General features: G+C 36.5%; 1 protein-coding gene across 1 annotated transcript in view; it reads right to left on the bottom strand.

Moving 5' to 3' along the window:
• Window positions 1-13,878, bottom strand: part of beta-Man (beta-mannosidase) — a 386,558-nt gene that overhangs the window by 288,760 nt on the left and 83,920 nt on the right. The window contains exon 5 of the mRNA XM_090413087.1: window positions 523-593. Within this exon, the coding sequence (XP_090269213.1) occupies window positions 523-593 (71 nt within the window). The remainder of the gene's footprint in view (window positions 1-522; window positions 594-13,878) is intronic.

Raw genomic sequence — 13,878 nt, 5'->3', positions numbered from 1 at the left:
TTGAACTGATTCAGTCAGAAGTGCCTTAGAAAAATGAAATTTTAGATACAACAATATTGGAGTGCTGACAAGTACTAGACTAATCTGGAGGAAAAGTGTTGAATGGAGATTAGTAATAATGTAAACTTAATCATGCAGTGCTGTCATAGTAGCCTGAGCATCTCTTTAGGGTACATATCAGGAAATTGATGATGATAATGATGTGGACTCACACTGGGTAATTGATATTATTAACTACCTAATGTCATTTACTACTACTACTACTACCTAAATATCATTTGCTACCTAATTCATAAGCAGATATCGTAAAGTTGGTAAAGATGGACATCAAGATATTTTATAATATATATGGGAGGGAAAAAAAATTAAACCTCTCAAATATAGCAAAAATGTGGTGAGCAAAGTCATTAGAAACAGGTTTTTCTCAAGTAGAGTGGAAAGCATATTATATTTAATAAATTTATGACAGCAAGCATTTCTTGAATGTCATCAAAAAAACAAGAAAATTAAATCAATATTTACCAATTTCCTGGGTGATAACTCTAACATCACGAATAATGGCACTATCATAACCAAGGATTTCAATATTTTTCCTAAACATGTTGAAAGAAATGTAAATGTGCAGCTCATAAAGACAAAAGTTACATATTTAAGACATAATATTGTACTAAGAACAGAACAGTTAGAATTATGAAAAAATGGTGAAATAAGTTCAATGCATACATATATGCCAAAGAAATGTAGAAGTTAGGACACTTTTTTTTTATATATATAAATTCCACATCAAAGAGGTAGCAGAAATTATAACCCCTGATGTCATAGATCCTTATCATATTTCTATGATTATTCAACTGTCTGCTAAGTGGAAATCTGATCTTGACAACTGGCTTAAACCTAGCTGGTTCTTCTTGAGGTTTGTTTTGTGCTTTTGTTCTTTCACAGTAATAATAAACCTTATGATGCTTTGCTCTACAACAATCATGCAATGCTTTTCAATGCCCATTTATAAACATTACGAGGGTTGTTTGAAAAGTTTGGTAAAAAATAAGTAAAACACATTTTTTTTGGAAAAAATTACCTTTATTTCTCAACATAGTCTCCATCGAGGTCTACATATTTGGTCATCCAACGAGTTTCCAATTTTTCCATCACATCTAAAAAAGTAGGATTTGTCAAACTAGGCAAAATAGTCATTGACAGCCTTAATGACGTCCTCGTTCTAAGAAAGGTTTGTCCATCGAGCCAAATTTTTAAGTTTGGAACAAGAAGAAGTCACACGGGACCACGTCTGGAGAATATGGTGAATGTGGAACCAATTTGTGCAATTTTGCCACTGCGACGACCAATGTGTGGTAAGGTGCACTGTCTTGATGAAAGAGCACTTTTTTTGTGCACCAATCTTGGCCATTTTTTCTTCAGTTCTTCTTCTTTTAAACAGTCCAACAACGATGCACAACAGACTCCTGTTATTGTCTTACCCTTTTCCAAATAATCTATCATGATAATTCCTTGGGAATCCCAAAAAGAGTGGCCATCAATTTCCCAGCTGACAAAACGGTCTATGCTTTTTTCAGTGCTCTGTAGTGGTGGATCCAAGTTTTGTCTACAGTCATGAATCAATGCAAAAAATCCTGCGAATTATGATTAAACATCACCAAACACTGCATTGAAATATCTTTTCGCATGTGTTTTTGATCGAGAGTCAACAATCGCAGCACCCATCACAAGCACACAGCTTTTTCATGTGCAATTTTTCATGCAGGATATTATGCACCTGTTCAGTTGAGATGCCTACAATCTCAAGCACTTTCACTCGGCGGTCTTCCATAACGATATCATGGATTTAGTAAATCATTTCCTTCATAGTGAACTCAGTCGGGCGTTCAGAGTGTCCTTCATCTTCGACACTTACGACCACATTTAAACTCATTTATCAAAAAATAAACAGTCATTAATGCTGGTGCAGAGTCCCCATGAACTGCATCTAACTCAGAATTGATCTGTGTGGCAATTCACTTCTTCAAATAAAGTGTTTTATCACTGCACAAAACTCGTTTTTCTCCATTTTTATGAAAAATGCAAACACGGTCATTTTAAATGTTTGCCAAACGAGAACTATGCATCGCACGTGGCTAAAATTTGCCTAGGATCATCAAAAAGATGATACATGCTGACCCTGGTATGAATGAACGAATTGTGTCGCCATCTAATGGAAATTTACCAAACTTTTCAAACAACCCTCATAAATTCAATAACATAATGTTTTTAGTGACATGACACTCCTATGAATCAACTGATGCACAGTTTTCATGAGCTGCTTGTTTCTTCTTCTTTGAGTGCCATCTCCTATCAGAGGTCGGTGACCACCTTGGCAAATTCTGAGCGATTCTCAGCCGCTCTGAGCAGTCTCTCAGAGTTCATGCCACTTCACTGTCTGATGTCTGTCAGCCAAGATTTGCTTCATCTTCCTTGTCCTCTTCTTCCATTTATCTTCCCTTTTATAATCAATTGAAGTATCTTATATTTTTCATTACGAAGTAGGTGACCAAGATATGCAGTTTTCCTTCTTTTTATGAAAAAAGTTCGCGTGATTTCCCCATTTGTTCCAGTACTTCCTGATTGAATGTTTTTGCTGTCCATGGGATTTTTAACATTTGTCTGTATAACCACATCTCAAAGGCTTCAAGTCATTTTATTGATGTTGTCTTCAACATCCAAGTTCCTGCACTGTACAGCAGTACAGACCATACATAGCATTTAACCATGCATACTCTAAGCTCTAAATTTAAACTGCAGTTATACAGTATCGATTTCATCAAGAGAAAATTTTTTCTTGCCATTTCAATTCTAATTTTTATTTCCATTTCTGGGTTGCAATCTTCATTTAACCGGCATCCGAGATATTTAAACTTTGCCACTCTTTCTGCTTGTTTTTTAAAGAAAGTGCTGAATTAAGAACTGGTTTCTTGCTTATGACCATGAATTTAGTTTTGGTGATATTTATTTTTAATCCCATTTTTTCACTCTCTTCATTCACTAGTTCCAGAAGATTTTGAAGATCCTGAATATCGTCAGCCAGGAGAGCTATGTCATCAGCATATCGGATGTTACTGATGATTTCACCATTTACACTAATCCCTTCCTTTCTTCCTTTCAAGACTTTCTGAAATATGGCTTCTGAGTATATGTTAAAAAGAAGAGGTGACAGCACACATCCTTGCCTTACTCCTCGTTTGATGTTATTGGAGTCTGTAATAATGTCATCAACTTGAACAGATACCTTTTGGTTCCAATATAAGTTTTTAATGATCCTGATGTCTCTACCATCTAATCTAATTCTTTTTAATAGTGCAATCATTTTAGCACATTGGACTTTGTCAAATGCTTTCTCAAAGTCGATGAAGCAAATGAATATTTCCTTGTTTTGGTCAATACATTTTTGGAATAAGATCTGAGAACAGAAAAGAGCCTCTCTTGTTCCCAAACCATTTCTAAAGCCAAATTGGGTATCACTGATGGTGTCTTCACATTTTCTGTATATTCTTTTTTGAATTATTTTCAGAAACATTTTGAGAATGTGACTCATTAGGCTGATCATTCTATAGTCATTACAAGTTTTTGCATTTGCTTTTTTAGGTAGCATGATGAAGGCAGATTGTAACCAGTCTTGAGGGATTATGCTGGTATCATAGATTTTATTAAATAGCTTTACTAATATATTAATGTTGTCGCCTTCTAATACCTTTACTATTTCTGCTGGTATTCTATCCAGGTCTAAGGCTTTATCATTTTTAGCTGAGTTTAGTGCACATTCTACCTCTGATCTTAGAATGCATGGACCTTCAATATGTTTATAAGTATTTTCTGGGTTCTGTCTGTTATCGGTAAAGAGTTCTATATATTTCACCCATTTTTGTATTTTTTTCATCCTTTTCAGATATTATTTCTCCCTTTTTGTTTTGAATGATATAAAATTGTTTTTTCTTAAATTTACCTGAGGTCTCTTTCAGCGTTTTCTGTAGATTAAAATTGTCATGCTTTTCCTGTAGAATTTCTATTTCTTTACATTTTTCCTTCATCCAGATTTCTTTTGCTTCTTTGATCTGCTTGTTTATTATATATATACATATATACACTCCAGTTCTTCTCCTGTCTCCAGATATTCTATGAAAATTCTCATCCACGTTAATCTGGTAATTTTCCCTTAGCCACTTATATATATCGATTGTCTCCTCTCTTTCTTCTATCCACTAGGCTCTGTAATTTGCATTCTCTCAATCTGTCCTATATATTCCACATTCCAGAGACCAACTTAGTCAATCAATTCCAAACCCTCTCCAACATCTCATCATCTTTTTGAAAAACCTGGTGACCAAATTTGTGCAAATAATCCATATGTGGCCTGATCAAAGCCTTGTACAACAGAATCAAAGCATCCTTACTTCTACATGTCAGTGTTCTCCACATTATTCCCATAATCCTCTGTGTTGTCCTCACATTAGCAAATGTCCACAAAATTTCAAGTACCTATCCACTATCACCCACAGATCTTTCATCTCCTCCACCTCCTCTAAAATATTCCCACCAACCCTATGCTCTGCACCTCACCTTTGCTTACCAAATTTTAAAACCTTACACTCTGCACTGCAATATTAAACTGACATCCCTACACACTCATCCATTCAGACAGGTTTAGGTCATCTAGCAAATTGAGTGTTAGCAATCTGCTTACTTATTATAACAAGGTGACAAATACATTGAAGACAAGGGGGGGATGTACAATATCTAAATATACAGTAGTATATTTAGATATTGCAAAGGCTAAACTAGTAGTTAAATTGGAACAGATGGGGAGGTGGATAGTAGATTAGTGCATTGGATTGGAGATTGGCTGTTTGATAGGTATAAGCAGGTTATGTATGTTGGAGTCATATCCTAGAAGAGTAAAGGACTTTAATGTATGGGATGGTGATTCTGTGAGAGTCTTCTCTTCTAATAAAGGTCAGATTAAAATGGTAATTGATAATCTTTAGTGTTTGGGGGGCTGTAACCATTGAGAAATGTACTTTCTTTAATTATAAAAATTTCTTTCTGAAGTAGATCAGATCAAGAACAGATAATATGAGCTCTGGAAAGAAGGCATTAAATGATGCCTTATTTTTGTGAGAGGATAGTGAACTGAAGTATGAAGCCAACATTAATGGAGGGTTTTTTAAGCCAAATATACTGCAAATTATTATTAAGAACAATATTCTTTAATTATACAAATTTTCATTACATGTACACATATGCTTCATTTTTTTAAAATCACATGAATGCACACTTCAATTGATGCTAATAGTATTGTTTTTTTAACCTGGCTGTCTCATGACCGCATATGAGGAGAGATATAAAAAAATGGAACTATCATATTTTCTTTCTATTCTTGTGCGGTATCTTTCCTGAACTGAGACTCCATAGAAACATATCAAGGGCCAAGATAATTAGGCTGAACATTTCTAAAGAATGAACTGCTGTGTTTGTTTACAAATGCCAGAACTTTCAGAAATAAAGTGGATGAAATGGTTTCAGTGATTGAGTTTATTTGCCCCAAAATCATTGGAATAAGTGAAAGATGGTTGAATGAAGATGGTATCGTAATGGGAATAGAAATGGCAAGAAGGGAGGGGAGGGGATGCAACTGATGATAGCAAGGGAATTAAGTCCATATAATGTATACATGAAAGGGGGGAGAATAGTGGCAATGATTATGAGGCAGTGTAGTGTAACATGGAGGTTGAGAGGAAGACATATTTAGTTGATGTTGTTATAGGCCTGAGAATGTGGAGGGTGGTGTGATCAAGAAATGTATAAACAACTTGGATTAGTGAACAAAGGAAGGGTAATTATTATAGGTGATTTTAATTATGGTGGTATAGACTGGAATGAAGAAACGATATTTGGGAATATGGAAAATTAATTTCTTGAGTTCTTGAGAGAAAACTATCTCAGGGTGCATAAAGGAGGGCATATGAGGATCGAGAGTTCTAGATCTAATCATTTCATCAGAGGATGTGATTGTGAGAGGAGTTTCACACGTTCCTCCAGTTGGTAAAGGTTAGTCATATGTGGACTTTTGTGAGAAAGGATATATGTGGAATTATAAGGCTGGTAATTATGACAAGCTTAGGAGACAGCTTGAAGCTATAACATGGAACAAGGAGTTAGTGGTAAGGAAATAAATGCTACATGGGAACTGACAAAGAAATACATAACAGCATCAATGTGTGAATGTATTCCGAAGGCCAAAAAGTTGAATACCGTAGGCGTAAAGTGGATGAATATGGAGTTTAAGCATGAAATCTTGAAAAAGCTATGAGCACCAGGGTTTCTTCGTGATGGGGAGGAAGTGGAGAGGGTCCAGAGACGAGTGACCAAGATGATAGCAGGTCTGTGGAATGAACCTTATGAGAATAGGTTGAAGATTTGTGGGTTGCAGAAATTGGACGATAGGCGAAGGAGGGGTGATATGATTGAGACATTCAAATTACTGAAGGGTTTTTATAAGATTGATCCAGAAGATATTTTTGAAAATATGACTGGTGGTGGGAGGACTAGGGGCCATGCATTGAAGCTGGGCAAGAGCGTGGTTGACAAGGGTGTTAGAGCTAGGTTCTTTACTTGGAGAGTGGTAAATGAGTGGAATAAGCTTCCAGAGTCTGTTGTGGGTGCTACGACCGTGAATGAGTTCTAGGCAAGGTATGATAGATACTGTGTGAATGTTGAATAGTTGTTCTTGACATGATGTTAGGGCCTCCCTCGATGAGTCTGTCGACTCCTTGGAGTTTCCCGGAACAATAATAATAATAATAATAATAAAAGAAAGCACTTTGGAGGAAGTACAAGATGAATAATAGTAATAATCAGTCACATGAAGAGTATAATAACAAGCCAGGAGAGCGACTCAGTTAGTAAGGAAAATAAAAGTGTAATATGAGCAGAAATTGGCAAATCAGGCAAAGAATAACCCCAGAGATTTTTTTTTAGATATGTGGCAAGTAGAAGGAAGAATGATCATGGTAAGATGAATTTAATGAATGATAACTGCTGCAGAAGACACACTGTTAAGGTATTCAGTGATCAATTTATAAGTGTTTCATCCTGATCAGGGTGGAAACATGAGGAACTTAAGTGAAGAGGACATAGAGATGGCTTAACTGTGAGTGAGCAGGAGATATTTGAGGAAATAAATAAGATTGATGTCAATACAGCGATAGGATTTGATGACATATCACTACCCATCTTAAGGAATTGTTCCAGGGAATCGGCATGCCTGTTTAATAAAAGTCTTACAACAGCACAGGTTACAAGGGAATGGTAGAAGGGTAAAATTGTTCCACTGCTTAGAGGTCGGGATAAAGCTGTAGCTTCAAATTATAGGCTGGTCTGTATATCTCTGATTGTGGTGAAGGTAGTGGAGAGATAGGTGAGAGGTAGGATACAAAAATGGGTTGATAACAGCAGTATTCTTTGTGGTTATCAGCATGGGTTTGTTAAGGGGAGATCATGTTTCACTAACTTACTTTTGTACTTAAACGTATGGACAGACTTATGTGTTCGTCGAACATGTTGTTTATTATTTTAACGGTATAATAGAACACAGAAACTAAGTAAATAATTAATTTATTGACTTGATGCTGATATTTCGCTGGTATTATAACCAGCATCTTCAGAGCACAAAAACACTGTTTGTCACAATACGCGAGACTAAAACAACATGGTGTACTTAACCAAAATTGTAGCAGCAACACAAAGACTAGAGTCCTGATTTTGGCGCCCTCTATCTGAAAAAAAAAAAAAAAAAAAAAAAAAAAAAAAAAAAAAAAACGCTATCATATATTACTAGAGTCCTAGAAAAGTGCTAGTTTTTTCTTAATATGACTGTCTCCCAGATCTTCGGCAAGTTAATACAGCCATATTTGTTGGGATTTGGAGTGTGTTTTAGGGCTTCTGTCGCCTCTAAGAACAATCTCTCTGATTTATATGGGTTTCTGTGTAGTACTTTTGTGTTTTTCCAGTTGATCCTGTGTGCAGGGGTATCCAGAGCATGGTCTGCTAGGCCCGACTTCCCATAATGATATTTCCGGACGTATCGTTTATGTTCGCTGATGCGGATATTCACAGTTCTTCCTGTTTGACCGTAGTAGGCTTGATTGCATGAGCAGGGTACTTGGTAGACTCCTGGATGTGATAAAGGAGGAATGCTGTCCTTGGGTGAGCGGATGAGGGTGGCTAATTTGCTACATAGTCTGAATGTAGTGTGTAGTTTATGTTTACTGAGAATTCTTGAGATCTTTTCGGATGTGCCTTTAATGTAAGGGATGGTGACTGTTTTGTTGTAGTTCTCTATGGTGGATGGTGGGAGGGGTTTCTTAGGAGTGTTTAGTATTTTGTTTATTTTTTATGGATTGTAGCCGTTGGCCAAGAAGGTGTGGCGTAAGTGAGTCAGTTCAGCAGTAAGAGCCTTGTCATTTGAACAGATTGCTCTCGCTCTATGGGTTAGCGTTTTTAATATGCCATATTGTTGAGAAGGATGATGGTATGATTGTTTGTGTAAGTATCTGCCTGTATGTGTGGGTTTTCTGAAAACTGAAAATGATAAGGAACCATCTGGGAGACGTGTGATGAATGTATCCAGGAAGGGCAGACAGTTGTTGGTTTCCAGTTCCATAGTAAAGTGGATTTTTGGATGTTGGCTATTTAAATGTGCTAAGAATGTTTTCAATGTCTCAGGGCCATGTGGCCAAATAGCAAGCACATCATCAACATAGCGTAGCCAAAGTGTTGGTTTGAGAGTGGCTGTATTGATTGCTTGTTTTTCCAGGTGTTCTATGTAAAAGTTAGCTAGGGGGGGAAAGGGGGGAGCCCATGGCTGTCCCATCAATTTGTTTGTATATTTTCCCTTTCCATGTGAAATATCCTGCATGTATTATGAATTTGAATAGTTCAAATATATCAGGGGGAAAGTGTGACTTCAGTAGATTGAGGGTTTCTATTAGTGGTACATTTGTGAATAGTCAAGTGATGTCAAAGCTTACTATTAAGTCTGAGCTTTTTAGGAGTGCTGAATTTTTGATAAAGGAGGGAGAATTGTTAGTGAGAGTGGCTAGTAGCTTCGCTAAATGTCTAGCCAGTTTGTATGTGGGACTATTTATACTGTCCAACTTAAGTCTGTCCCACATAAGTCTGTCCACACGTTTAAGGATTCTTCACGGAGACGATATTGTACGCAAGACACGACGATATGGTGAGTGGAAGTTGAAATTGGCGCGGCAACTAAACAGGTTAGCCTTTTTAAAGAGGTGCCGAGACACCAAATTAATACCGAACTGTTTTAAAATCAAAAACAAGTTCCACTCGGCCAAAGCCCAACGCATCTATAAACGAGCGAGAGTAGCGCTTTTACGCGAACAAATTAACACCACTCGCCGGGAATTAGCACAAGCAAATACAACCATCAGCGCATTACGAGAATCACTGCATAATATTCTAAATACGGAACTTTGGCAGATCTTAGAGAACATCACCGATGCAACGGCAAAAAAAGAATTCGACAGAGTCAAAAACTGGCACCAAAAGAAGTTCGAAAATCTACAACAATGGAACACCATACAACGACCGCAATTACAACAAGACCTCGTCGTCGTGAATCTATCGTCACTCACCTTAAGCAAAGAAGCCACGACTGCTTTAAGTCGAGGGCACAACTTTGCCATAACTCCCAAGCAAGTTCCAAAAGCTGAGATAATGGCGTCCATCGAACGAGGAATTTACGACCTGCCTCCAACAATAGCTAACAACATACGTTTAGATGTGGCCAACATCCTAATCAAGTCCAAGCCTCCAAAAAATAATATCTCACATAAGGAATTCATTGCTATAAAAGAGCTACACAACAACAGCCAGATTACCATAACAAAAGCAGACAAAGGAAATGCAACCGTGGTGATGGACACAACTGAATATGAAAACAAAATGCACACACTATTACAAGATCAGTCAACATACAAAATTATAGATCGCAATCCCACCAACACACAAAAGAATAAGGCACGAAAATTATTTTTTTGTCTGCTTTTGTTATGGTAATCTGGCTGTTGTTGTGTAGCTCTTTTATAGCAATGAATTCCTTATGTGGGATATTATTTTTACATACGAACACTCAGTATGGAAATATCTCCGTAATTCCCACATCCAGTTTTACTTACCATTTTATAGATGGGTACAATGAGAGCTATAATATGATCATCCAGAATTTGAATTTATGAAGGTCTTCTGAATTATGCAATGCATTAACTTTAAAACTTTGATACCTCCATATTTGAGCATTCCTGGTCGAATTTCATCTACTCCAGCTGTCTTTCCACATTTCAGGTTTTCAGTGACTTTTTCACTTCAAGTGTGAATATCTATTCATGACTGCATTCCTGTTGAGAGTTTTTAACCACCATGCTGCTGCTTGTTTCATTTAGCAGTCTTTCAAAGCAATTTACTCCAGACATCTAGAATATCTTTCCCTTCGGTTGTCATGTTACCTTTATCATCTCTGATTCTTTTTACAGTACTCTTTCCTCCATTTCTAAGCTTTTTCAATAGCCTCCAGAATTTGCCATCTTCCCAATATTTACTTTCTATGTTCTTATCAAAGTTTTCCCATGACTTTTGTTTAGTTTAGCTAGTTTTAAACAATGTTTTGCTTTCTTACATTTTTTCTGTAAGAGCACAAGTTGATTTACATGCCTAGGAACTTTTGATATGCTTTTTTCTTTTCCTTGACTGCCTCTTTAACTTCGTGCGTCTGCTGGATTCTGATTTTTTCCATTCTGATAGACAACATCACCACATGCCTCTCTGGCTGAAACAATCAATCAATGTTTACTTCAGGATTTGCCAGTGAATCTCCAAAGTCTGGTTCTTGTTTTCAAACTCTTTCTTCATTTTTTCTTCAATGACATTTGTGTATTTGATTCTACAGTTCATCTCTAAGAGCTGCTTAACCATGATTTGCTTTAAACTTTCTTACACACTCTTTTCAACATGAAATTCAAATTTATCCTGCTCAAAATTAAATAGTGATCACTTCCTATTTCAAATCCCCTGTATACTCTTGTGTCCTGAACCAGTGGGAAAGAATCACTATCAACTATAACATAATCAATGAGATTGTTCTTATTTTTTGCATCTTCTCTCCATGTGAATTTGTCAACATTTTTATGCTGGTATTAAGTAATAACTAATCTAGTCATGAACAGAAATCCAGCAGGCATTTACCATTATTATCAGTTTTGCATGTTTCTCCAAATTTTCCAAAAATATTTCTCTATGTCTGGCAATCATTTCCTACTCTGCTGTTTAGATCTTAAACAAGGACCAACCTTTCCTTTTTCATTGTGCCAGCTGCCCTCTCTAATGCCTCAAAAAATTCCTCCATTTCTTCTTAGTAGAATCTTCTGTGGGATAATAAGCACTAATAAGTCTCATTGTCCAGTTCTCCCATTCTGATATTAGTCCACATCACTCTACTTGAGATTACCAGCCATTCAAGAAGATTATCCTCATGTTCAGTGTTGAATACCATAACTACTCTCTCTTTTCCCTGATTGTTATTGTTTGAATATAACATTTTGTATTTGTTGCTTAGAAAGATCTCACCTATTATATCAATCTGGTAGTTAGCAATTCTTCTGATAGCTATATCGATCTGGTTATTTATCAATAGACCTATTATATCGATCTTAGTAATTCTTCTGCTAGTTCTGTTTCTTTTCCATTGATGTTTCTTATGTTGATAGTATACCAATCTTGAACTCTACTGATGTAGAGTTGGGTGTCCTGGATGCTTAAGGGTCAAAGTTTGAATAACTGGGAGGATACCTCCACATAACCTTTTAAGGAATGTGGAACTAACCAGAACTTCTGCCTTAATGTCCAATCCTCACCTTCTCATGGTGCACTGTTAAGTGTCTACCGATACTGAATGAACAAGGTTGGACTAGCAATTTGGAATTTAGCCAACCAAATTGTGTTCTCATTGGCTTAACCACAATGTAAAATGATGGTATGACATGACAGAGTTTCATGATGGCTGGGGCATCACCCAGTTAAACAAGGCCCCATTGTTTTTGTCAGAGAAACAGAGGGAATAGCACAAAGTCAGTTACTGAAACAAATCCCAGAACTGTTTTTATAATATGTTCAAAAATTATTAACTGTAAATGAAAGAGTCAGAAAGCAAAAATTTTGTGCATGCAGTTACTAGGAATGTGTGCATCTTTTTTTTACTAGTGTGTATGTGCACAGCTTAGAGAAAAAATTGGTTCAGAGATAATTAATGGATTGACACTGAGAAGAGTTTTCATATAGCAGAATAAAAGGAAGGAAGAAGGACAAGCAGCCAACCCTCAAAGTTGCAAAAAGAAGCAGTGAGTAAGTGGGATATAAATTGTTTTTTTGCACAGAAGGTGGGCGAGTCTCTTATGCAAGCAAGATTTTGTTAAAGATCATTCTAAATAGGACTGAGGCCAAAGTTTAGACAGAGATGGCTTAGGGAGATCATTGAAAAGTATAGTATAAAGCATTTAGACTCTCTATGGCAATGTGCTTCATAGACTACACCACTTTGGTGTAGTCTATGAAGCAAAACAGCCTGTGTTTAGCATATGAAATTGTGAGAGATAATGAAAATAACAGGTTTTCCTTAAGGCATTATCAGGTTGACAGCTAAATTGTACAGTGAGCAATCAGCTACAGTAAGAAAGGTATTGGATTAAATTATTGGCTTCAGGTTGCAAAGAGAATTAGGAAAAGATGCCTACCTTTTTCTCACCTGTTTAATATCTATGCTGAGGACATCATGCATGTAGCATTAAATGAACTTAAAATAGCTGGTAGATTGATCAGTAATCTGAGGTATGCTGATAATACAGTACTCCTTTGTAATGACAAGGAAGAGCTAGGATGAATTCTTTACAAAGTCAATGAGATCAGTAAGAACAGAGGACTTCAACTCAATCCTAGCAAGAGAAAGGTTAAGACTCTCAGAGGAAATATAGACAGGAAAGCTCCTGAGAAACAAGTGTACCTTAACAGAAAAAGAATTGAGGAAGTCAGCAAGTTTGAGTACCTGGGATCCATTATTAATGTGAAGAATTGCTGTTCATAAGACATCAGAAGAAGATCAGGAATGGCTAAAATAGCAGTCAGAGACTTGTCTAAAATCCAGAAGGATGGATCTGCAATCTTCCTGCTTTTGTCTTAATCTTAATTCACATAGGGCATTGAATGGCATGAGATGGTGACTGCCTTAATTGTAGACTGCCACCTTTTTGCTATATTCTACTATATCTTATTTTTGCTCACACTCTATCATCATCATCATCTTTGGCTCAACAGCCCCAGATGGGACAAGGCCTTCCTCTGAAGATTTCTCCAGCTATCTTTATTTCTGGCTTTGGCGCACACTAGTTTTTCTCATTTATGGCTTGAAAATCCTTTTCAATGACATCTTCCCATTGTAATCTTGGTCTTCTTCATTTATACCTTCCTTGGGGTTTTGCAAGAAATAACTGTTTTTACAGGAAGGATTGTTATCATTCATTCTTATGAGATTGCAGCCCAGTTAAAACGACTGATTTTAAGATATTTGATTATGTCTGGTTCTTTTATAGAGTTCAAAGTTGAAGCGTCTTCTCCACTGATCATTTTCTTTAATAACACCAAGGATGCTGTTGAGTATTTTTCTTTCAAGAACAGCAATATTGGCTTTTCCTTGTTCTTTGTCAATCTCCAGGTTTCTGAACCATATGTCAACACAGGGTGAATCAAAGTTTTATAGAACAG

Source organism: Typopeltis vanoorti, chromosome 23 (genome assembly GCF_054136105.1).
Source record: "Typopeltis vanoorti isolate ZY-2024b chromosome 23, IOZ_Tvanoo_1.0, whole genome shotgun sequence".
Classification (NCBI taxonomy): Eukaryota; Metazoa; Arthropoda; class Arachnida; order Uropygi; family Thelyphonidae; genus Typopeltis; species Typopeltis vanoorti.
The sequence above is the reverse complement of the archived record's forward strand: the minus strand, read 5'-3'. Positions and strand labels throughout refer to the sequence as shown.